Here is a 24,595-nt window from a genome sequence, read left to right as displayed (position 1 = left end):
CGGTTAGCTTTTATTTGACTGTTTGTGTTTTTAAGACTGTCTTCTTGTGCTCGGGATTTCCTAACGTTACACTCTGACACACCGTATTTCTTGGCACACTCGTTTTATGCATATTTATTGTTGTGGGTGTATTTTTGAAATGTCTAGACACTGAATATAAGACAAAACCGATTTTTCAGATGTATTTCTAAGAAAAAAACATTATCTTATATTCGGAACAATGTGGTACTAGTGACTGTATTAATGATTTTTCAGCCATTTTGACTAAAATCATCTAAAAATCATCCTCCATTAGCCAAATCATTTTTGCACTTGGTTGGATTTGCACTGCATGAACAATCTCACTGCTTTCTCTTGCAAGCTCATGCCAATGCCTATATTATTTGTAATGGGTTCTCATTCAGGCAAACCTTATTTTTCTTCCAAACTCATTGCTGATTCCAAGTGATCAAGGGCTACATACAAAAGTGCGTTACATTTAAATACATTGCAATGGTTCCACAAGTAGTGGGTACTCGTGCAACATAAGCAATGATTTGCATCTGAGTGAACAAAACGGAGGGAAGTTAGCGAGAGAACGGCGCCAAAAAGCAGTTCAGGACTGGCCTACAGCGAACACTGAACCAGATTATTTAAATGTTCAGAATAAGCAGAGGCCAATCAGCTTGTGCCCTGCAGAATGTGCTAATGGTGTGATTACTTGCTGATTGCATGTAAAGGACCTATCAGCAGCACCATCAGGATATGAAAAGTGATTAGATATTGAACAACACACAGCAACGCCAACTGACTTTTTAAGGTGATTGCATCAAGTGACAACAACATCTGCTGTCAAGGACACTGAATGCATCTACAACAGTGGTTCCAAACCCTTGTCTTTAACTGTTAAAGAAAGAAGAATAAACGTCACTATGAAAGCCAAACATCATGCCTGCGTACCATCTGTACAAAGCCTTTAGACTCGTCTGGCTTTATAGTTCAGCACAGGGATCTTGCCTTTACAGTGAAAGACGGTGATATTGAGTTACTCATAAAGGATCTCAGAATATAAAATACCATTTGTTGCAAGGTTATAATCAATAAAAATATCTGTATTTTATGCTTCAGATGCATCTGGTATGTATAGGCCTGTAAAAATACTTAGAAACTGTTCAGAGTGGTTGCATAGAAGAACAAAGGAAGAAAACGATGAAGGAAAAGTTGTTTTATAGTCTGCTACTCTTGAGGTCGTGAGGATTAGAGTTGGTGAATTTATTAAGCTGAAAGACTCTTTGGTTTTCAGATGTTATGGCGCCTTGGCACTTACTGCAGGCACAATCATTCTTTAATTCATCGTGTAGAGAGCAAATGCTTGTAAATAAGTGCATTTATTCCATATTAGGACAATGACATGCAGGCAAATAAATTTATACAGAAACTCCAAAGTCTGACTTTGTAACGCATGCTTTTTTTAGCCTTCCCCCAAGCCCTTGATTTGACTAACAGAAGGATAACACTTCAAAAGTCATTTTCAGTTGCTTTTGTCAAGATAGCAAGTTGAGAAGCAAAAAGACTTTTGTTATTGCCCCTCCTATTCATCAAAAACAAAAATTAAACCTGTCTAAGTAAGACTCAAGTTTACCCTGGTTTTATCAACGTAGATATCCTATGTTTCACTTTAAATCCTATAATAAATTAAATTAATCCTGAAAAATGCTTTTTGCATAGAAAAATAGACAAAAAATAGACACAAATCCAAGGCAATCGAGATGCATCCGTGTTGTTTTATGCTATTTGTTATGTTATGTTTTGTTATTTAATCAAATGAGTAAGTGTGCTCCAGTCTTACTGAGATTAAGAATCTCTTTTACAAAAGCATCCTGACTCAGATCCCATTCTCTAATTTAAATAAGGTTGATATGAGGATAATAACATCTTAATGGGTAATACCATTGACATTAGCTGAGTTAAAGTATGATAAAGTAAAATACCATCACGATTAAGAACAAAACGCTTCAGTTAAACATTTTAAGGTTTACCCTCTTTAAATTGAATATATAAAGCAAACTGTTTGCTGAAATATCCATAAAATTAATATAAAGAGTGAAATATGATTGAATGGTTTATCGGTCAATCAGGTTCATGTAAAAGTTGTTTTTGTAATTATTTAAATAGGGTCACGACACAGAATCATCATTCTTTTAATTCATTTTTAATATTAAAATAAAGTGATGTCTGCAACCAGATGCCTGTCACGGAGTCAACAGAGCCATCCCTTCCGCCCACTGCACCTGATCACTACACTCCGCCCACCCGATCAGTCACCTGAATTCTAATCACCTGCACCTGCACATCATGATTACACTCCCTATATCAGCCACCGTTCCCTTCACTTCAGTGTCTGGTCTTGTCTCTACACGACCTAGACTATGCACCTGAACACTACCAGCTACTGATCTACTTACCAGCTACTGATCTACTTACCAGCTACTGATCTACTTACCAGCTACTGATCTACTTACCAGCTACTGATCTACTTACCAGCTACTGATCTACTTACCAGCTACTGATCTACTTACCAGCTACTGATCTACTTACCAGCTACTGATCTACTTACCAGCTACTGATCTACTTACCAGCTACTGATCTACTTACCAGCTACTGATCTACTTACCAGCTACTGATCTACTTACCAGCTACTGATCTACTTACCAGCTACTGATCTACTTACCAGCTACTGATCTACTTACCTAAAGTCCTGTTGTTCCCCGTTGTCTCCGTTCATCGTCTTGGTTGTCATCGGTAGTGATGGCAAAATGAGGCTTCCTGAACCACTGAGACCTCGCAGCCCATTGCTTCACCCAAAGGTTCATTACTCAAAGCTTCATTCATTATTGCTCACTAGTGACACCTAGCTACTGTGCAATGATATAGCAGACAAATTAAGTAATTCTGAACCAATGACCTGAGCAGACTTATGATGTCCGTATCCCGATCCCCCATTTCATTTATTTATGTATTTTCTTCTCACTGTAATATCTGTAACCTTTCATTTGCAATAATAAAAGTACATTAGCAGACATTTTGTCCATTGCCTGGGTATAAAATACAATATGTATCTTTCTTTGACTGAATTTACTTGTGCAAAAACAACTGTCACACACACAATTCATTAATTATTCATAAATTGTTTGGATAGTGCCAGTATGAACAACAAAAGTGAAACGAGTGCAGTGCTTATGTTGGAGGGAGTGTAATAAAGTAAACTGCAACAGAATAGTCTGGGGTGGGAAAAGTTAAGAATTGTTTCTGGGAGGTTTTGTGCCGTGAATGGTTAAAGTTTTAGTGCAGTGTTGTGCTTATGGGACTGTGGATATAGAGGAGTTTGCCGTTTGGGGTGGGTGAAGGTAGGATTACCATTGATTTTTATTGAGAAACAGATTTTTTTCAAGTGTGTTGGGGTTTAGACAATTCCTCTTCTTGGACAAAACCTCTCCAGCCTTGGAAAATATCCTTTCACAAGGAACAGACGATTCAGGAGAACACAAAAATGCCAGTGCCAGCGGGAATAAATGAGGATACCGATGCTTCTGTTGAGCCCAGACAGGGGAGGATTTCCTCGTCCTTGCTGGCTCCATTACCAGGAAAAGTAACAACAAGCAAACACATCAAAAAGGGCAATCCGAATCAAAAAGCAGTCCAGTCCAGATCCAAAAATCCAATCCAAATAATCTTATCCCATGGCCCGACCAGCGACATACTGTGGCGAGGTGGAGGATTGCAGTGGGTTTGTTCTACAGTGCAATCTACATTTTGAAATGCAACCTCACCTCTACACCACCGATCGATCGCGCATTGCGATCGTGATCTCTCTACTTTCCGGACGCGCTCTCCAGTGGGCTCAATCGCTATGGCAAGCCGATGTTCCCGTTACTAAGTCATTGTCTGCATTTCTAATGCATTTCAAAGAAGTCTTCGGTCAAACCATCTCCACTCTATCCGTTCATGATCAACTTTTTCACCTTCAACAAGGTAACCAATCAGTGAGTTCCAACTCCTTGCAATTCTGTACACTTGCCGTGGCAAGTAGATGGAATGAAACCGCTCTCCTCACAACCTATCGTCAAGGCCAAGATCCTGAGATTTGACAACTAATGGTTATTCATGATGATAATATGGGATTACAGAACTTCATCCAGAAATCCATCCGAGTTTCCCAACGACTCTCTGCTTGCTTGATACCGGGTCATACCCTATGGCCTGTCCAATGCTCCTTTGGTCTTCCAAGGATACATGAATGAGATATTCTGAGATTTCCTTCATCGATTTGTCATTGTCTATATCAACGATATCCAGATATTCTTCCAGAATCTAACAACACCATCACGTAAAGCAGGTCCTCCAAAGCCTCAGAGAACAACATCTCTACTTGAAGTTAGAGAAATGTGAGTTCCACAGTCCACTTTCTCGGTTACATCATAAACCAACGAAGCATCCAGATGGACCAGAGGAAGGTGGAAGCCATCCGGACCTGGCCTCAACCCATCACCATCAAAGAACTTCAGAGATTGCTCTGATTTGCAATTTTTTTTACTGTAGATTCATTCACAACTACAGTCTTCTCAGCTCACCCTTGACTTCACTCCTCAAAACCCGGCCCAAGTCTCTGTCCTGGAACCCAGAAGCCACCATTGCATTTGCCACCCTCAATGAAGCTTTCGCCACCGCTCCCATCCTGATCCATCCAAATCCTGAGTTCACCGTAGAAGTGGATACTTCATCTACAGGAGTGGGAGCAGACTCCATCCATGTGCCTTCTCCAAAAAGCTGTCCCCGGCGGAGTAGAATTATGACATCAGCAATAGGGAACTCCTCGCCATCAAGCTTGCAGTAGAAGAGTGGAGCCATTGGCTGGAGGGAGATAAACACAAATTCGAAGTAATCACCGACCATAGAAACCTTGAATGTCTCAGAGAAGCTCGTCGTCTCAATCCTCGTCAAGCCAGATGGTCCCTCTTCTTCACAAGATTCGACTTCATAGTCACTTACCAACCCGGACATAAGAATTCCAAAGCAGATGCTCTCTCTCGTCTTCATCAACATGATCTTGAATCCACTACTTCAGAACCCATCCAGCCATGATCGTCAGTCCCATCCTCTGGTCTCTAGATGAAGAAATTTGTCTAGCAACACAATCTGAACCTGCTTCTGCCGGGAGGTCCAGAAGGGCGTATCTACGTACCATCATCCTGTTGCCTACCCCTTCTGGACACCCAGGTAGCCAGCGAACCCTCTCGCTCCTCAGTCAACACTACTGGTCGCCCACTATGACCCAAGACATCTCCCAATACCTCAAGGGCTGGAGCTCATGTCCAACTACAGCAGGTAGTGCGAAGACATGCAGCCCAAGCCAACGTCGGAAGATCCGAGACCCCACTATCAACCTGGTCAAAAAGTATGGTTATCTACCCGAGATATCAGTCTTCGACCTGCCCTGCCATAAGCTGAATCCCCGCTACATAGGTCCATTCACCATCCAGAGGCAGCTCAACAACATCACCTACCGGCTCAACCTTCCTGCAAAGTATCGTATATCACAATCCTTTCACATTTCCCTCCTGAAACCCTATTCTGAACCTTGTCTCCTCCTAACGCAGAACCCGGTGAAGCTGACGCCTGAGAATTTCTGAATTCTAATCACCTGCACGTCATGATTACACTCCCTATATAAGCCACCTTTTCCCTTCAGTGTCTCGTCTCTACACGATCTAGACTACTCACCTTAACTACCAGCTACCAATCTACTTACCTGAAGTCCTGTTGTCTCCGTTCATCATCGTCTTGAGTGTCATCGTCATCATCTGCAAAGGCTATATTCCTGTTCAGCTAAGTGTTCACCATTATCAGCATTCCTGTCATCGATCATCTCTACCAGCATTGCTCACTCTGTTCTTTCAATAAACCTGTTTTCTTACACTTTAACCCTGTCTGCCTTATGGATGTGACAATGCTTTGTCGTCATTTGTTACCTTTATTTTATTATTCATTGAGTCCATATAGACTAAAAACCTGTCAATACCTGAGTAATGTTTTTTGTTTTTTTCATGAATGTAGACATGCTTGTTTATATATTCCATCATGAAGTACAGAAAGCTATTGTAATTTGTTAGTTTACATAACAAAAAAATTGTAACTGACATTAAAAAATTATTTACGAGTGAGTTGGCTATACCATATCTATAAAGAAAGGCTTTAGATTAAATTAATTTGTGTTCAAAAGTTTATCATAAATGCAAAAATCATCCTATGGGTACTGCTTTCATGTCCCCACTAATGACAAAATTTTGCGGAAGTGCAACCATCACTTTACCGAGCTGGGCTTTATGTCTGAGTGGCCAGACCGAGGTCTCTCTTAAGACATTTGCACACAAAAATGGCTCTAAATGACTCTCGCACTGTCAGAAACAAGATATAACCTCAATTCGAAGCATCGTTTCTGGAGGAAATAAGGCACTGCTCATACAGCACAATCCCTGCTGTGAAGCACAGAGGTGTAGCATCACGCTGTGAGGAATAGGGAATGAGGGACTGGTCAAAGTAAAGGAAAGCTGAACGCTGCAAAATACTCAAATTTATTCCCAGGGATTCACATATTATTGAATATGTATGAAGACCATTAATTGCATTTGCCTAATTTTTTATTTGTGGATATCCATGCTATGTCATAACTGTTTAAATCTGATGGGAGAACCAAGATATCTTAATTAACGGTATCAGGGGTGAAAAAATTTAGCATTTTAGCAATTTTTGCCATTTTAGCAATTGCCCAAAAAACTTGCACTTGATATTGAAAGTATACTGTATTGTGTTGCATACAGAGGATTTAAACATTATTTTCTAGTGCTTTTCAGCTACTGTAAGATCACTTTACAAAATTAAAGTAATTTGGTACTGTATATGTTAAACATTAAGGTTTGTGTCTAATGATAAATTAGCCGCTACACTTTATTTTGATGGTCCCCTTTAGACATTCTGTTGACTATAAGTAATGTAGCACCTACATTTTTCTGTATTAGTAAACTGTTAGGGTTAGTAGAATAAGGGGTTAGTAGAATAAGTTGACATGTAGTTGCAAAGTTACGTATAGTCAACAGAATGTCTAAAGGGGACCATCAAAATAAAGTGTTACCAAATTAACGTCCACAAAACATATTCTAATCCATAAATATAAATGTTTGCTGGCCCTATATGTAAAATATAGCCAAAAAAAAAAGCAGTCTTTGGATTAAAAAGATCCAATTTTGCCTTCAAGCTCTAATTTCACTTCCAAGAGTGAGAATAATTTGATTATGTTGAGGCGAAGAAATTAGGTTTCCAATGTTTATTTGCAGCCAAGATATTCTCTTAATTTCCTTTTCTTCTCCAAAAGTTCTTCGGTAACCTTCATTTTGAGCCTGCAAGAAAAATCCAACTGCTTTTTGATGATCCGACTATCTCATTAGTTTCCTGTTTATTCTTGCAGGAATTCACATATTGCTGCATTAATATGTATGAAGAACAGTAATTGTGTGTATATCAGTGAAACGTTAAAACTATTTAAATCTGATGGGAGAACCAAGATATTGTAATTAACACGTTTGCTTTGGTGACTGGCAAGAACAGCTGCCCACTGACAACAAGAATCTCATCTAAACAAACTCTGAATTAATTACTTTATTTATTTTTTTGCATGAAGATTATGAGATTTTTCCCCCACATGGGTAGTTTTTGTTAATGAGCGCTGTAGGCCTACATTTTGGGTTGTAACTTGAGAATGATGCTTAGTTGGATGAAAAAGGGGATTGATCTTTTGAGAGTGTCAACTAATATTACATTTTAAAATGTTTATATTATACCAATTTCTGTATTTTACGTTTAAACAAGAAAAGCCATCTTACTAATAATGTATTAATACCTGAATTAATACTTTAACCTGAACTAATGATTAGTTAAGGCATAACTAATCAAGAACGAATAAAGATCTAACCTGTCATATTTCATGCGTGAATAATGACAACCATAACTACTGTACATGATAATTAATGCATTAATTCACATTTAGGGGAAAACTAAACTAAACAGTCTCTTTAAGAATAAACAAGAAGTACTCTGACTTTGAATTAAATGTGAATAATTTAATTCTTTCATAATGTAAAAATTTGCCATCTGCGGTTTCATTATAAAATACTGTATATTGGATGGCACATTAGTTCACCATTATTTACATGGATCCTTGTTATCAAATGTAGAAAATACTAAATACATTAATAACTTACCAATAATATGATACTGTTTTACAAGATTATTTTAAACTTCAAAGTCACCCTACAAGCTAAAAAATATATATTGTAAAACCTAAAAATAAAAATGATTTGTTCCCAAAATAAATACCCAAACAGGAAACATATACATTACAGAACATAGGTACGACTTACAGTTCATTACTATCAAACAACATAAATCATAGTCATATATCATTCTTGATGAGTTAATGTGTTCACTAATCATTAGTTCATGTTAAAGTATTAATTCAAGTGTTAATACATGATTATGCATGTACCCTTATTATAAAGTGTTACAAATGTTTTTGTTCTGTGGTTTTCTTTTTTTATAGTGAGTTTAATATTTTATTCAGTATAATAAGCATCTGCAGGCAACTGCATCTTCAATTATAACAAAAAATCCAATAAAAGAAAAAGGCTGTCATTTCCACTTATAACTTAATTACCAAACTTGTAGTCTTGCCAGGAGGCTTAGTGCTTGGTAATGGGTCCCATCTGGCCAAACACTCACTTTGCTTCTTAGAGATGCATCACTTTTGATAAAGCATTTATCAGCAAAGCCCTGGACTTTGAGGCTTGAGAATAGTATATATATACTGTATATATATATATAAAACCAGCAGCGAGTGGACAGATCAGTGACCACCAGTAGTGCAATTACGTCTGCATTTTCTTCAAGCTTCATCTCTCCTGAAAGCAAGCTCTTTCTCTTTCTTCGCACCTTTTTTGTATTGGATCTTTTGATGAAGCCGAATGATTAATCTGGTGCTAATGCGTTTCCTTTGTGTGCAACAAAAGAGTGTCGATCTTCCAGTGGTCTTCCGTGGTTCAGTTGCCCAGTTTAATTTACACTCTATAGTAACAGGAGTCTACCCTAATGTAATGTACAGCCGCTGTTTTCTGTTTTTTTTTTTACCCAACTCTATTATGTGCTGGCACGTACTTTGAATACTAAAAATGTATGCAGAATAAAATTTTCTTCCATCTTTGAGATAAAAGAGTTATCTGGATGTAGGATAGTTACTATTCCTAACGACCAGCAGTTGTTGCACAAAAAAAAAAAAAAAAAGATACAGTTTTTTTATATATATAATTGTAACTAAGGGTTTTTTTAGCTAAAGGGCTTTGTGCAACGGGGCCCAGAAGAAGCAATACAACTGATGCGATCTTCAACCAGATGGAACTGGATTATATATTTTGAATGATCCGATTCCCAATCTGACCATAATTCTGTCTGAATCATAATCATGCACTGTTCGTTTGTTGGCCAGAGGAGAACTGAGCGACTGAGCCTGGTTTCTGACAAGTTTTATTTTATCTCCTGATGGAGTTTGGGTTCCTTGCCACTGTCGCTTCTGGTGTTCTTAGTCAGTGACACATATTATTATCTAATATATATCTAATATAAGATCTGCCTGCATTGACACCATTGTATAAGAACTGAACTGAGCTGGCACTGCTTTCTCCAATGCGGCTGTATATATAAATTAACTAAATTAATAACTAATAATTTTTTACAATGGCAATGAATCAACACTGAACTGGACAATGACATGTTTTCTTATAGATCTGTTGTACAGCCATGTTTCTTGTTGCACTATTTTCCTGTTCACTGTAAAGCTGCTTTGAAACAATCTGTAAAAATTGCTATATAAATAAAGGCGACTTGACTTGACGCAGTTTGGCCTATATTTGCAATCATAAAAAACAAAAAAAACAAAAAAACAATAGACGTACATTTTATGTTTAACTGAGGCATTTAAATTGAACTTGTCAGTTGTAATGGCGTGTGAATCAAACGAAAGAGAATATAAAATGCCAAGAATTAGTCTTTTAATAATTTAATAAACCAAAATACTCAGGAGATCATATATACAGAAGAACAAAAAACCACACATGCTGTCAACAAGAACCGACCAGAGACTGAATTAAAAAGGGGGTATATATACACAGGACTAAACGAGTGTTAACAATGGGCAGGTGGACACAATTGGCTGCTATGGTAACTAAAGGCACACAGGAAATTAGGTCAACTAAAGAAGACAGAAAATTAACACAGGAACGGGGAGCACAAAACTAAGCCAAACCAGAACATAACTGTGCCATCAATGGCTTTATTTTCAGACACCACTTTTGCTTTATATATATATGATCTGCTACAAAATCAAAGTTGTTTTAGCATAAATGAATGTGAAATGCAAAGAGTGCTTTTGTTACATAATCGCACAGATTCAAAACTCCTTACTTCTTGCCATAAGGGAAACCTAAGTTGCTCTCAAAGTTATATCAGTCAAAATACATCCAGTGCCTGTCTTCGATTTATTACAACCCAAATCTAATTGTGTGAGGTGAAACTTTTTACGACTGTTCTCTCAGATAAGTTCGCTTTGCTTCTACTTCATCTTTTTCATATACGATTTGTTTATTGTCTTTAAGATGAATATTATATAGTCATTACTCTTAAAAAAATTCTCTATGGCAATATGGTTTAAGATGTGTCATTTAAAATATTCTTAAGTAATGGTAATAAAAGATGGTAATAAAATTAGATATTTATTTCTTTATGCAAAGAGACCCCATCCCGCCCCATAATCACTAATTCACATCATGAAGCCTGCATCACTGGCAAGGACATTATGAGTTGCCCAAGGCTACAAAGTAAATAATTATTCAGGGTTACAATTTTGATTGTAATGCATTACATGTGGTGGGATGGTTGCATTTCCTATTAAATGGGAAATAAGTGTGCGCAACCGAAGTAGGATTACACCATTTGAGTGAAGAGTTGTTGCACCAATAGGTGCTTTAATAAGGCCAATAGTTTGAACAGAAAATAAGATGTCTTTACTATGTACTTATGTCATAGTAATACTATTGTGCTATTATTTAGGCCTTCTTGAACCCTGATTATTGTATGTGTATGCACAGGAGAAGTTCTCACAAAAACCTAATAGAAAACACGTGTGTCGCGGACTCCAGGCTCCTCTGTCTCACACTCTCAGCCGAATACTGATCCCCTGAACCTGTCCCTCATCAGCACACCAATCAGGACCTGTAAAACACACACACACACCTCACAGTCACTCTTTGTTTGTCTGGTCTCCAGTGCGGATTACGGACTACTTACCTGTGAAGTTCCCTTGTGAAACTCCAGCCATCTCCTTATGAATGTCCTTATGTGATACTCCACTGATCTCCTGTAAGCTATTGCTCGGGAAATGATATTTACCTGTCTCCTCCTCGCCATACTCCGCAAAGAGGAGTGTGTTCTTTCCACTCTCCGACTGCTCGCCCAAGGATAGACATCTGCATAAAACATGCACAGCACAACCTTTCCTTTACAACATTTAGTTACATATGACGCTCTCTTTCTGTGTATATGATGAAATATAATTAAGATGAAATATTTATGTATAAAATGTGATGATATAGGCACCCAGATGTGATTTTTGCATACCGAATGTGTAGTTTGTTGTTCCTTCCTTTTTTTTCCTAAATAGATTTTTGTATGAAATTAAATTGTAGGCAGATTTCGCACACAAGTTTATGAATGAAACCCACATTTTTTTGTGAGGTCAGAGTAATTTATTGCATAACTTTAAACATTGTACTTTAAAAAAATATTTAATTTGATTTAGCATTGACATTTTTAGTCTTTCATTGTCAATGAGGGTTTTACAATTTGAGGCAGCATTAGTAATTGAAGAAGGGTAATGCAACCAAGGTAGACTTCATGCAAATGAGAAGCAATGCACCAGCGGGAGGGCACACAGTCAGTCTCTAGCTGAGCAGGAACACCTAGTACCCACCGTGATTTGGCAACCTGTATCGCTGCAATCACTGTCAGTGAAAACACGAACCCATGGTTAGGAAAACCGACATTGTGTGTCCTACGATTGTAATCACTTTGAAAAATCCAATGTGCAAATTTTAAATTAGCAGCTTGGATGCTTAATTATTTGTTTTCACATCATATCAGTTTATGCTTTTTAATGCAACTGTGCTGGAGTCAAAATCTCTATTCAATCGCATTTATAGTAAGTAGAAGTTGTAGTATCTCAATAAAATACATTGTTAATGTAATACAGAGTTTAAAAATGCAACAGCAAGAAATCTATCTTGATTCTTTAATGCTAACTCAGGTTGCCAGGGCAACAGGTTTGCAGAGAGCAGGATAGTAGTAGCAAATCCCATTTTTATTTATGTTTTTCCATGGAATTCGGAGAAATACAAGATCTGTTCTGTGCTATACAACAATGTATTTATATCTAAATGTCTAATGTCTACTAAATGATTATAATCAGTTTTCACTCATAAAATTCGCTTGAAATAAATGAGACCATTGACAAAGCATAGTGTTATAAAATAAATGTGCCATAGCTCTGATAATTTGGTTTGCAAAGAATTGAGGAGACATATTTGATTTCATACTTAGATATCTGACATCTGATTTCAGAGCTTGGTATTTTGCAAATCTGAGCACATTTTAAGACATTGTTGAGATCTCTTTTGAAACTTTAGAGCGGACACATGTCAGATTACTGGGGTTATTTCTATATTAGGATTAGACAGCATTTGCTATCTTTTTAATATCACTGCTGTCTAGCAGACAGTTTTGATATTAATAAGTTCACTTCAGTCATGTCCTACTGTATATGGTTTCTTACAGAAACTTTGCATTTACTTTTACTCTATATTTTATTTCTCTCACCTTTTGTCTTAGTTGCTTTCTCTGGCCTGGGCTTTACCTCCTTTTACTTGGCGGGCAAGTTGCAGTGCTTCACTGATGCTGGACGCGGGCGCAGCTGGCGTCTCTGTGCCATGGTCCTGCCCCTCTACAGTGCCATGATGATCGCGCTGTCCCGCACCTGCGATTACAAGCACCACTGGCAAGGTCAGAGGTTTGCAGCAGTGTCCTACAAAAGCACACAACTGCTTAATACATGCATGTGCACATCAGGCAGTCGGAGCCACTACATTTACACTACAGAAATGGTTTGTTTAGCAGCACAGTGACTTGGACCATTCATTTAAAAACATTAGTTAGATCATATAGATTACTGAAATATGTCACTATATAAATGTACTTTTAAAACATTGTTTCTCAAGTGTAATAACATATGTAATCTTGGTAACACTATTTTAATGGTCCACTTTAGATATTCTACTAAGTAACGTTGCACCTACATGTCAATTAAATCTTATTATAGTATTAGTAGCTTGTCTACTTAATATCTGCTAACACTTTATTTTTATGGTCCTCAACAGACATTCTACTGACAATAAGTAACTTTGAAAAATGTCATCTTATTCTACAAACCCGAACCCTATCACCCATTAATCTAACAGTCTACTAATACTCTGAGACTTATATAATATATATTCGATATAAAGTTAAACCAAAATGTTTATTCTGTCTTGCATTTATGACATTATTGACATCTTTACTCGATCTACCATTCAAATAGTTATTTCATTAAACATTATAATCAAGCTAATTAACTTTATTCCAGGGATTAATACAGATCGAACTGTCTTCAATACTTGCAGAACATAACACTGAGTATGCATGGTTTGTTGAAGTTACTTCTTCTTGGAGATAGAGATAAAGCATCAGCAATTGTTTGCAAGCTTTGACATCAGCTTTACAGCTCACTGGCCTGCTTCTAGATGTTTTACCCATTCAGTCATTAATCATGTCTGTGTCATCCAGAATCACCCTGGCGCACAGCCATACTGTCACCATCAATATCAGCCTCAGACAAGATGTGAAGCCACATGATGTATCCAATGAATAGTCTGAATCACCAAAGAAAGCATGACATAATATGATGGAAAGGGATGTATAACCGATGCAGAAAAAAAGAACACAACATGGTCCATTGGTTTTCAGAATTCCTGAATCAGCAGGCATGAGCACCAAAACGATTTGCCAAGACAAGAGCAAACACACCACATTTAAAGGCAGTACTGACGAGCTTCAGGTGTGCTGATTATCTCATCAGCTGAGAAGCTTTGCACAACTCAACAGGAACAACCTGTCGATTGTAATCTTCGATAAGAGAGTGATCACTTGCAGGATCCCAACTTCTCTCCTCCCGACCATAATGCTCCCAGTCCACCAAATACTGGAATCCGCGTCCCCTCCGTCTCGAGTCCAGAATACGTTTGACCGAAGGAAATTACTAGTAATCCAAATTTTTATATCAGGTATGCATTCCGTTAATTTCTTGAATTGGCAAGTTTCGTCAGGCCGCGAAGAGATATAGAGCTGAGTATCATCGTTATAAAAGTGAAAACTAATGCCATGGTTCCTAATGATATCTCCCAAGGGTAGCATGTACAGAGTGAACAGCAACGGTCCTAGTACTGAGCCTTGTGGTACTCTACACTGAACTGGTGATTTCTTAATTTACTGCTACAAACTGATAACGGACAGATCAGTATGATTTAAACCATGCTAATGCAATTCCACTAATGCCAACATAATTTTTGAGTCTATTTAAAAAAAAATGTTGGTCAATGCAGCACTAAGATCAAGTAACACTAATAGAGAAATACAACCACGATCGGATGATAAGAGTAAATCATTTGTGACTCTAACGAGAGCTGTCTCGGTACTATGGTACGGTCTAAATCCGGACTGGAAATCCTCGCAGATATCATTTCTTTCTAAAAAGGAACATAGTTGTGAGGATACTGCTTTTTCTAGTAACTTTGACAAAAAGGGTTGATTTGAGATTGGCCTGTAATTGACTAATTCTCTAGGATCAAGTTGCATTTTTTTAATAAGAGGTTTAATAATAGCCAGCTTAAAAGTTTTCGGTACATATCCTAGTGACAAAGATGAATTAATGATATTAAGAAGATGATATATGACCTCTGGAAGCATTTCTTTCAGTAGCTTAGTCGGTATAGGGTCTAACATAACATCTAACATCTAGGGTAACATCTAACATGTTGTTGATTTAGATGATTTAACGAGTTGTGGACAATTCTTCCTCTTCTATTGCAACGAATGAATGGAATTTTTCCTCAGGGACACTTCACTCCCTGATGTGATACTGTAGTAGATGATTGCATAGTTATAATTTTCTCTCTAAGATTATCAATCTTGTAAGTAAAGAAGTTCATAAAGTCATTACTGCTATGCTCTTTGGAAACTTAAGAAGTAGAAGCTTTATTTCTTGTTAAGTTATCCACTGTGTCAAATAAATAGCTAGGGCTGTGTTTGTTTTCTTCTAAGAGAGTCGAAAAATAAGCAGATCTAGCCGTTTTTAAGGCTTTTCTGTACGCAATCATGCTCTCTCTCCACGAAATTCGAATAACATCTAGTTTTGTTTTCTTCCAGTTGCGCTCCATTTTTCTAGCTGCTCTCTTAAGGGCCCGAGTCTGCTCTTTGTACCATGGCGTTGGACTATTTTCTTTAATATTTTTTAAGCGCAAAGGAGCAACTGTGTCTAAACTGCTGGAAAAGAGAGAGTCAACTGTTTCTGTCCCAAAATTGAGTTCTTCTAAGCTTTCTGGGATGCTAAGGAGATGAAACTGATCAGGAATATTATTAATAAAGCAATCTTTAGTGGCAGAAGTGATCATTATAACATATTTGTAACACGGAGTCTGCTTTGCAACCTTGGCTAAATGGAGTATACACGAGACTAGATAATGATACTAGATGTCATCGCTCTGCTGCAGAATTTCAACGGCATCAACATTTATTCCATGTGACAATATTACATCTAAAGTATGATTATTACAATGAGTGGGTCCTGACACATGTTGTCTAACTCCAATAGAGTTCAAAATGTCTCTAAACACCAATCCCAATGTGTCTTTTTCGTTATCTACATATTAAAATCACCAACAATTAGGACTTTATCTGCAATACTAACTCAGATAAAACATCAGCAAATTCTTTGATAAAGGCTGTATGGATTCGCTGAATCCGAGCTGTCTCGCCTAGGTCTGTATGCTGTGGCAATGCGTTTTACATAGATACAAAATTAAGGATAATTTTTGCTTCAGTATTCTCGTGGAAAAGGATTTTCCCCAATGCGTTGCTACGACAGATTTCCTAAGGACTTTTCGTTCGACGACAGAGAGTCCTTTAGAGGAAAGAGTCTGGCCAGATTTTCGGGGACCCGTGGAGCTTGCAGAGGAGGAAGTATTAGAGGTGAGTCCCGAAATCAGTCTCTAGTTCGGTCTTCCTTCGACCACGATCCGGTGACGCGCAGCCCAGAACACCTTTCGCCGCAGGTCCTGTCCCGTCCTGAACCAGCACCTCGCCAGAAGGGACGACGGAGGAGAAGGAAGACTTCCTCCGTGACTGTCCCTGTGGTCCCTCTTTCGGTGGTCCCGAGTCCGGTGGTCCCGAGTCCGGTGGTCCCAGTTCCGGTGGTCCCAGTTCCGGTGGTCCCAGTTCCGGTGGTCCCAGTTCCGGTGGTCCCTGTTCCGGTGGTCCCAGTTCCGGTGGTCCCGAGTCCGGTGGTCCCAGTTCCGGTGGTCCCGAATCCGGTGGTCCCAGTTCCGGTGGTCCTGAGTCCGGGGGTCCCAGTTCTGGTGATCCCGAGTCCGGTGGTCCGGAGACGGAGGAGGAGGAGAAGGGTCTGCTCAAGGACTTGTCCGGTGGCTCCTAACTCAGAGACCTTCCCGGAGGTGACTGCCATCCCTGACGCGCCGCCCAGGCATCCTGCTCTGCCGGCCCCGCCCGAGCTGCTCGCCCTGCCGGCCCCGCCCGAGCTGCTCGCCCTGCCGGCCCCGCCCGAGCTGCTCGCCCTGCCGGCCCCGCCCGAGCTGCTCGCCCTGCCGGCCCCGCCCGAGCTGCTCGCCCTGCCGGCCCCGCCCGAGCTGCTCGCCCTGCCGGCGCCACCGGACGCAATCGTGCCGGACTGGTACGCCTGCCGATCCTGAGCTTCACGTCACGCCTGCCGATCCTGAGCTTCACGTCACGCCTGCCGATCCTGAGCTTCACGTCACGCCTGCCGATCCTGAGCTTCACGTCAAGCCTGCCGATCCTGAGCTTCACGTCACGCCTGCCGATCCTGAGCTTCACGTCACGCCTGCCGATCCTGAGCTTCACGTCACGCCTGCCGATCCTGAGCCGGTGGTGTCTGTTGCTGTTCCTGAGCCGGTGGTGTCTGTTGCGGTTCCTGAGCCGGTGGTGTCTGTTGCTGTTCCTGAGCCGGTGGTGTCTGTTGCTGTTCCTGAGCCGGTGGTGTCTGTTGCTGTTCCTGAGCCGGTGGTGTCTGTTGCGGTTCCTGAGCCGGTGGTGTCTGTTGCTGTTCCTGAGCCGGTGGTGTCTGTTGCTGTTCCTGAGCCGGTGGTGTCTGTTGCTGTTCCTGAGCCGGTGGTGTCTGTTGCAGTTCCTGAGCCGGTGGTGTCTGTTGCTGTTCCTGAGCCGGTGGTGTCTGTTGCTGTTCCTGAGCCAGTGGTGTCTGTTGCTGTTCCTGTGCCGTGGTCGCCCGAGTGGTTGTCTTCGCCCTGGTCATCTCCGACCATGGCCACCCGAAGAACCTGCCCCGTCCCGGCCGCCTGCACAGCCGGATCCGCCCTGTCCACCTGAGGGAAGGTCTCCGCCGTGGTCGTCTCCGCCGTGGCCGCCCGAGTGGTCGTCTTCGCCCTGGTCGTCTCCGCCGTGGCCGCCCGAGGGGTCGTCTGCTTCGCCCTGGCTGACTGTTAAGTCGTCACCTCGTGTTCCTGTTTCCCTCATGGTCCTGGCCTTCCCATCCCTCCCTCGGTTCTTCCACATTCCACCTTCCTCTTGGACTCTTGTGTTGTCTTGTTTTCTGTCATGGAGCGTCTGGTAGCCGCTCCGTAGAGGGGAGGTTCTGTCACAGTGTCTTGTGTGTGGTTCCCTGGGTGTCCACTAGAGGTCTCTTCCCCATATCGTCACCCACTCATCATGAACTGCAATTCCCATAATCCTTTGTCTGCACTCATCATCTGTTCATTACACTCAGCTGTTTCTCATCATCCTGTTAGTTCTGTGTATAAATACCCTGTCTGTGTTAGTTCATGTCATGGAGTCATTGTATTGTATGTCACACGTCAACGCCAATGTCTGTTTCTAGTCTGTTCTCGTTTTTGTTCTTGCTTGTTTTGTTTATTTGTATCTGATTGATTAAATGGTTTTCGACACTGAGATGGATGACTACGATTCTGATTATTTGGACTACGACTCTTGCATGGACGACGACAATTTGGATTGCCCTGACTATCATGTTGCTGCATTTGGATCCACCCAATTCTCTGCTATCTGCCGTGACACTTTTAGGAAATCCGCATAGGGCCCTGGAGGTCTATATACAGTAGCCAAGGCTAGAGATAATAGGGATTTCTTTCTTACATCTAAAAGCGTCACATTTAGCACAAGTACTTCAAACGAATTAAACCTGTGACCTGTTTTCTGAGTAACATTATGTGTTGATCAAATGCTGATGAATGCAACACAGAGGAATTTCAAGAGGAATTTTTGCCCAATCTTTCCTTATACAAGACAGCTGCTCAAAAGTCTGTGGTCATCATTGTTTTATTCTCCTTTTCATCATGTACATGTCATAACAGCAAAAGGGCGTTCTACTAAGTACTAAATATGCTTGCCAAGAAGGGGTTAAATAATTTTGAGACTGCAGAAGTTATTAAAAGTTGCATTTTCAGTTGAATTTGGGGAAACCACTTAAAACATGTTTTGTGTTGAGCTATTCCAATTACTTTTGTATGATTTGTTCATTGCAAACAGCTGAAAGACTGTACATTTTGCCAATAAACCTGATTTGCACTTGAGTATGAATAACTTCTTTTAATTTCTAATAAAACATTTTTATTACAAAACAAACAAATACTTGTTTGTTTTGATCAATCATGTAATATAAACAGTTTTAACCATGTTCCATTCTACAGTAGTAATCAAATTGAACCATTTTACACTGTTAACCCATTAACCAACCCTTAAACCTACCCATACTGCTTTGTAATAGAATATGAACACATGAAGTACATTTTACGCAAGTAAAGTATAACATAAAGTTATAGCACCTAACATAAAGTTAAAACATAAAATAAACCAGTCATTCTTATATTGTTCAATTTTCTGTTGAACATCCAGATAACTCATTGCCACCAAACACCTTTTTGCATTTGTACTCTTGTAAATCTAAAAAAAAGTGCATTAGGTATTATATGAACTGAAGTTTAATGACATTTGTAAGCATTTTAATTTACATTAAACAATGATCTGTAAAATCAATCAATGTGTAATGTGTAATAAATTCATTAGTAAGTAAACATTAAAAAGCATATTTCTAGTTATGTGAATATATATAGGTATATATATATATATATATATATATATATATATAACTAATAGTCTTTTAAGCATTGTATCATGTTTATTAAAGATTTATTAATGAAAGTTATTATAAAGTGTTACCTTTATTTTATTTATTTATTTATATTTATTTCCTCGTCACCTCATATAGACTCCTCATATAAGTCAAACAACCGCAAGCGGATACTTATTAGTGTGCCTTTATATGGACCTATCCCCTAGGGCCTGCTGGGTAGTAGAACAGAACTAATCTGAACAATAGTGGCATGGACCATTAAACTTGATGGGTCCAATCTGGTCCAAGTAAATACAAGCTGTGGACCCATACAAGCTTGTCCTGTAGCTTATAGTGATTTAAAGGAATAGTTCACTTCAAAATTAAAATTCTGTCCTCATTTACTCACCCTCAATTTGTTTCAAACCTGTGTGAATTTATTTCTTCTGCTGAACACAAAAGAAGATATTTTGAAAAATGTCGATAACCGGACAGTTGATGGACCCCATTGACTTCCATAGTAGGACAAAAAAATACATCCATCAACTGTTTGTTTACTGACATTCTTCAAACTATCTTCTGTTCCAGGGGCAGTCCATCCTCAAAATGATGTTTCAGTCATTTGATTTGATTTTAGACTGAACTTTTGGAGAATTAAATAGCTGTGAGGTGTTTATATGCAGGTTATACTGTGTGTCAGTGCGCACTGCAGCTCTTTTTAATGGTGGTGCGTAACTGCTTTCTCTCAGGGTGCCATTAAATGGCAGAAACCATTTAGTGAATTGTGTTTGCTGCAGAATCTTAGGTCAGTAGCAAAACATTATTTTAAAATGTTGTAAAATCTTATAAAATACAACCTATCGTCTTTGTGTTTTTGTTGTTAATTATTCATGGAAATGACAACAATAAAAGAATGAAAACATATTATGTTAAAGACAGGCAGACAGTTAGATCGCTAGCTGTAAGGATGGATGAGATTTATTGTAACTGTTTCTTACTTTGTGAACCTTGAATTGTCCCTCACAGATGCATTTGTTGGGGGAGTGATCGGCCTCTTCTTTGCCTACGTCTGTTATCGGCAGCACTACCCACCCTTCCTCCACACAGACTGCCACCTGCCATACGCTAGTCTGGCTGTAGCGACCGCCCACAACATGCCAACCTCCCAGGATCAACCTCTGCCCACTGATAATGCCACCAGCCTGCCTCTGGAGGGCATGACCGAGGGACCAGTATGACTAATAGAGACCCACCGAGGCTCACAATCCTCTGACCCCCTACCACACCGACGTGGTATGAACCACACTTGACTGACACTTGCACATTCCAATGAATTGGACCATCCCATTTCATGTAGTTGCTTTTCTACTTCTTCTTTTTCTTCTTCTTCTTCTTCCTCCAATCATTAAGCAGAGTTACAGCTGCTGCTCTCAGATCAGTTACACTTTATTTAATTACTGACTATAAGTATTGGCAAGTTGGAACCTGGTGCAAGAATCTCTCTCTACCGAAAAAGTACCATGGCAAGTAATAAAGAGTACCATGATAGATAAAAATGGTAATCATTCAGTGCCATTAAACAGAATGCTGAGGTATCTCTTGTATAACCATCTGAGACTTTTTGTAAGGGCTGCCTATGATCCAAATAGCAAATTGGTTCTCTGAGAGATTCTTATTCTAAAAGGTTTCATTCATAAACTCATCAATTCATTATTTGCACTGGTTTCCTTATATTGTTTTGTGTTTATTCAGTAGCAGGTGTGCATGCATGTTAACGGCTCGTGTAAAACTGTGCCATGTTCTGTAGCTTTGCCATGTACCGTGTACCAGACACAGAGGAATTAGATGGAAGAACAGACTCACTAGCATAATACCAAGGCATGACTTTTTTATTTTATTTTTAATTTTTTCACATATAGTATGATCAAACCATAGGTTCTGGTCACTGAATGTTTTAGAAGTTATTATTATTATGGTGTAATAATATGGTAATCATTCAATGCCCAGCCCAGCTATTCCCATTTAATATCATCATCATTCTACTATGGTATTGCCACAGTCCTTTTTTTGTAAGGTTGAAGGACAAGATATAGTATGATAAAGTTACCTACAACATGCTAAAAGTGCAGCATATAGCCAGGAGCATGATTTGGTTTTAAAACAATGGAAGGGAACATGCTAAAAGATCTACAGTATCTAATGTCTGTATTTTTGGGTATATTCCCTCTCCTAAAGATCCATCTTGAAACCACTAAAACAAGCTGACCTAACCATAACCCAAGCTAACCCTAACCCTATAAAAATAATAATTTTTGATTGAATAAGCCCCATTGCAATTATTAAATTTTTAAATTATTTATTAGAAAAATGATAGCTCTGATTCCAAACTCTGATTGAAAGAGTCGGGTTTAAAGCAAAAAGCAAATAAAAGTTCAGCTGTGACCACACGTGCTATATGAGTGGTTCTGAATCCTGTTCCTCCACCAAAACAAAATACAAAGTGTTGAGAACTTCTATTTTCCAAGTATTTTTTTTACCACATATCAGTGGTTCCCAATCCTGGTCCTGGAGTACCCCCAACAATACATGTTTTTGATGTCTCTCTTACTGTATCTAACACACATATTAAGGTGCTGGGAGTCTTTTCTAATGAGCTGATGAGTTGCGTTTGATTAGGAAGACATATACAATGGGCATATTAAATTGGGGACATATATCATACGTCTCTGATGTACTGGTCAGGACTCAGGAGTCTAAATATATAACAAATTCAAAGTTTCTAACCAGTTGTATATGCAGCTGCAACATTATTACTATAATTCCAGTGTAGACAGACTCAAATCGTTGTTGCAAATTAAGCCGTGGTGCATCAACATCCTAGTGTAGATATAATGTGTCTTTACTGACTTCACAAACTTCGTTTCTGCTCGGTTGTATTTTATTCGCATTATGCTGTAAAACTGTCCATGGCAACCTGCCAATAAAAATGGACCTGCTACACAGCGTCCAGAGATCATCGACCCATGACATTGAGCGTCTCCGCCACAGACACTCCCTCTCACTGCATTTCTTCTTTTACTCACTTTATATGACACTTTATTTTTCCTCCTCTGTAGTTTAAAGGTTCATTCATTTTGTGTCCTTCAACCTACGCTGATTCAAAATGCTTCCTTTTTATCTTTAAAACCACATACACTTTTAACTGGCATACAACTAATACAGTTTTTGAACACATCGCCATGTTAATACCATGTTTTTCTTTAAGTACCTTGTAAATACTATGGTATATGAATATTGTAATCATAAAATACCATGGTATTAGCGCCTGACCACTGTACCATGGGTTTGCCACTGTGCATATTAGCAAAGTACTTTTGTCTGATTTTCTCCTCGTATTGTTTTCTCAATCCAATCAAACTATTCCACTGTTTGATCTTTACCTGATCCGTTATCTGTTCATTTTTTGTTTGTTTGTTTTATTACCTTTATCCATCCATTCTCCAAACTGCTTATCCTCTGTAGGGATGCTGGAGTCTATGCCAGCGCCACAGGCAGAGAAACACTGTGGACAGATGGACAGTCCATCACAACACACACACACACACACACACACACACACACACACACACACACACACACACACACACACATCTCTAATTCATCCTTGTTGCATGTGTTTGGATTGTGGGGGAAACCGGAGCACCCGAAGGAAACCCACACAGACCCAGGTAGAACATTATCTCCCTTTTCATAGTTTCTCTCACTCATCCCTCATTCAGATTTTCATGAACTGACATTTAATATCCTTGAGATGATTAGAAACTTGATTACAAGGAGGTAATGTGAGAACATGGTGAGAAAATGAAGCACTTCTGTAATCACCACAGCAGTCTGCCAAAATAACCAGGAGCTCACAGTAATTGTTCCCATAGTTCATTAATTCATCATCACCACCAGTGTTATTGGATTATAACTTTGGCCTTTTCCATTTTAAGGAATAGTTCACCCAAAAATGAAAATTCTCTCATCTCATCCTAACCCATGCCATGAATAAAAGGACAAAAGCTCATACACAAAAGGATTATTTTGAAGAGTTTATGTTGGTCCTTTCCATTCATCAACACTTTAATACAGCATAATTTAGCCAAAAGGGTAAAAAGCACCATAAAATTATATTTTTGGTCTTTCGCTTGAATTAATCTTTCCATATTGGGTTCCACGAAAAAAATAAAAACATACAAGTTTTAAAAAACAAAAGGAGGAGTAAATTTAAAAAAAAACACAGAATATTCATTTTTTTAACTAATCCTTAAATAATGAAAAAAGGTCAATAAAGATGAAAACAAAATATGTTAAAGGGTACCTCACTACTGGAAAATGGGATTTCAATAAAACTCGTCTGCCTATGAAGTAGAAAGGCTTAAAAAAAATGATGGTGCTCCCTGATTAGAGAAAACAAAGAAAAATTGCTGTTGTCTTCCCATTTGCCAAATAGGTAGGAAAACTTCAGCTCCCATAATAAACCAGGCATTGCCGTCCAAGGCCAATCCCACCAGTCCGCTATAGACACCCTTAACCACAGTCTAAACCTGACCTTATCCCCACCTTGCTTTAGTAGGAAACACTTCTTAGCAAACTTTTAGTCATAACGGTGTCGACTTGTTTTGTTCCTGGTTGCAAGAACTCAAAGAGTAAACATTCAGCGGGAGTGCATACAGGTAAGAAAACTGTTGCCATAGTGTTACATTTTTACCATAATGCTGTTTAAAGAGACATAGTACGATACAGTTTTCAGTGATAAACTTACTCTTACAATACCTGTTTTTTAATAACCCTCTTTTGATCCGACTGTCCGCGGGCGAGGATACAAACATGCAGAAGTATAATCTGTAGTTTTCACGAAAGTCCACACTGTAAAAAATTATAACGTTCCCAACTCAACATTTTCTAGTGACTGGTGGTCACATCTACATT

The 24,595-nt window shown here is 39.1% G+C and overlaps 1 protein-coding gene across 1 annotated transcript in view; it reads left to right on the top strand.

The window, feature by feature from the left end:
• Nucleotides 1-21,333, top strand: part of plpp4 (phospholipid phosphatase 4) — a 106,975-nt gene extending 85,642 nt beyond the window's left edge. Inside the window, exons 6-7 of the mRNA XM_079634728.1 lie at nt 13,024-13,194; nt 20,648-21,333. Of these exons, the coding sequence (XP_079490854.1) occupies nt 13,024-13,194; nt 20,648-20,859 (383 nt within the window). The 3' untranslated portion in view covers nt 20,860-21,333. The remainder of the gene's footprint in view (nt 1-13,023; nt 13,195-20,647) is intronic.
• The last annotated feature ends 3,262 nt before the right edge of the window (nt 21,334-24,595 follow it).

Source organism: Phoxinus phoxinus (assembly GCF_949152265.1).
Source record: "Phoxinus phoxinus genome assembly, chromosome: 14".
In the NCBI taxonomy this organism is placed as follows: domain Eukaryota; kingdom Metazoa; phylum Chordata; class Actinopteri; order Cypriniformes; family Leuciscidae; genus Phoxinus; species Phoxinus phoxinus.
Note: the sequence above shows the minus strand (reverse complement) of the source record. Positions and strands in the feature narration are given on the sequence as shown.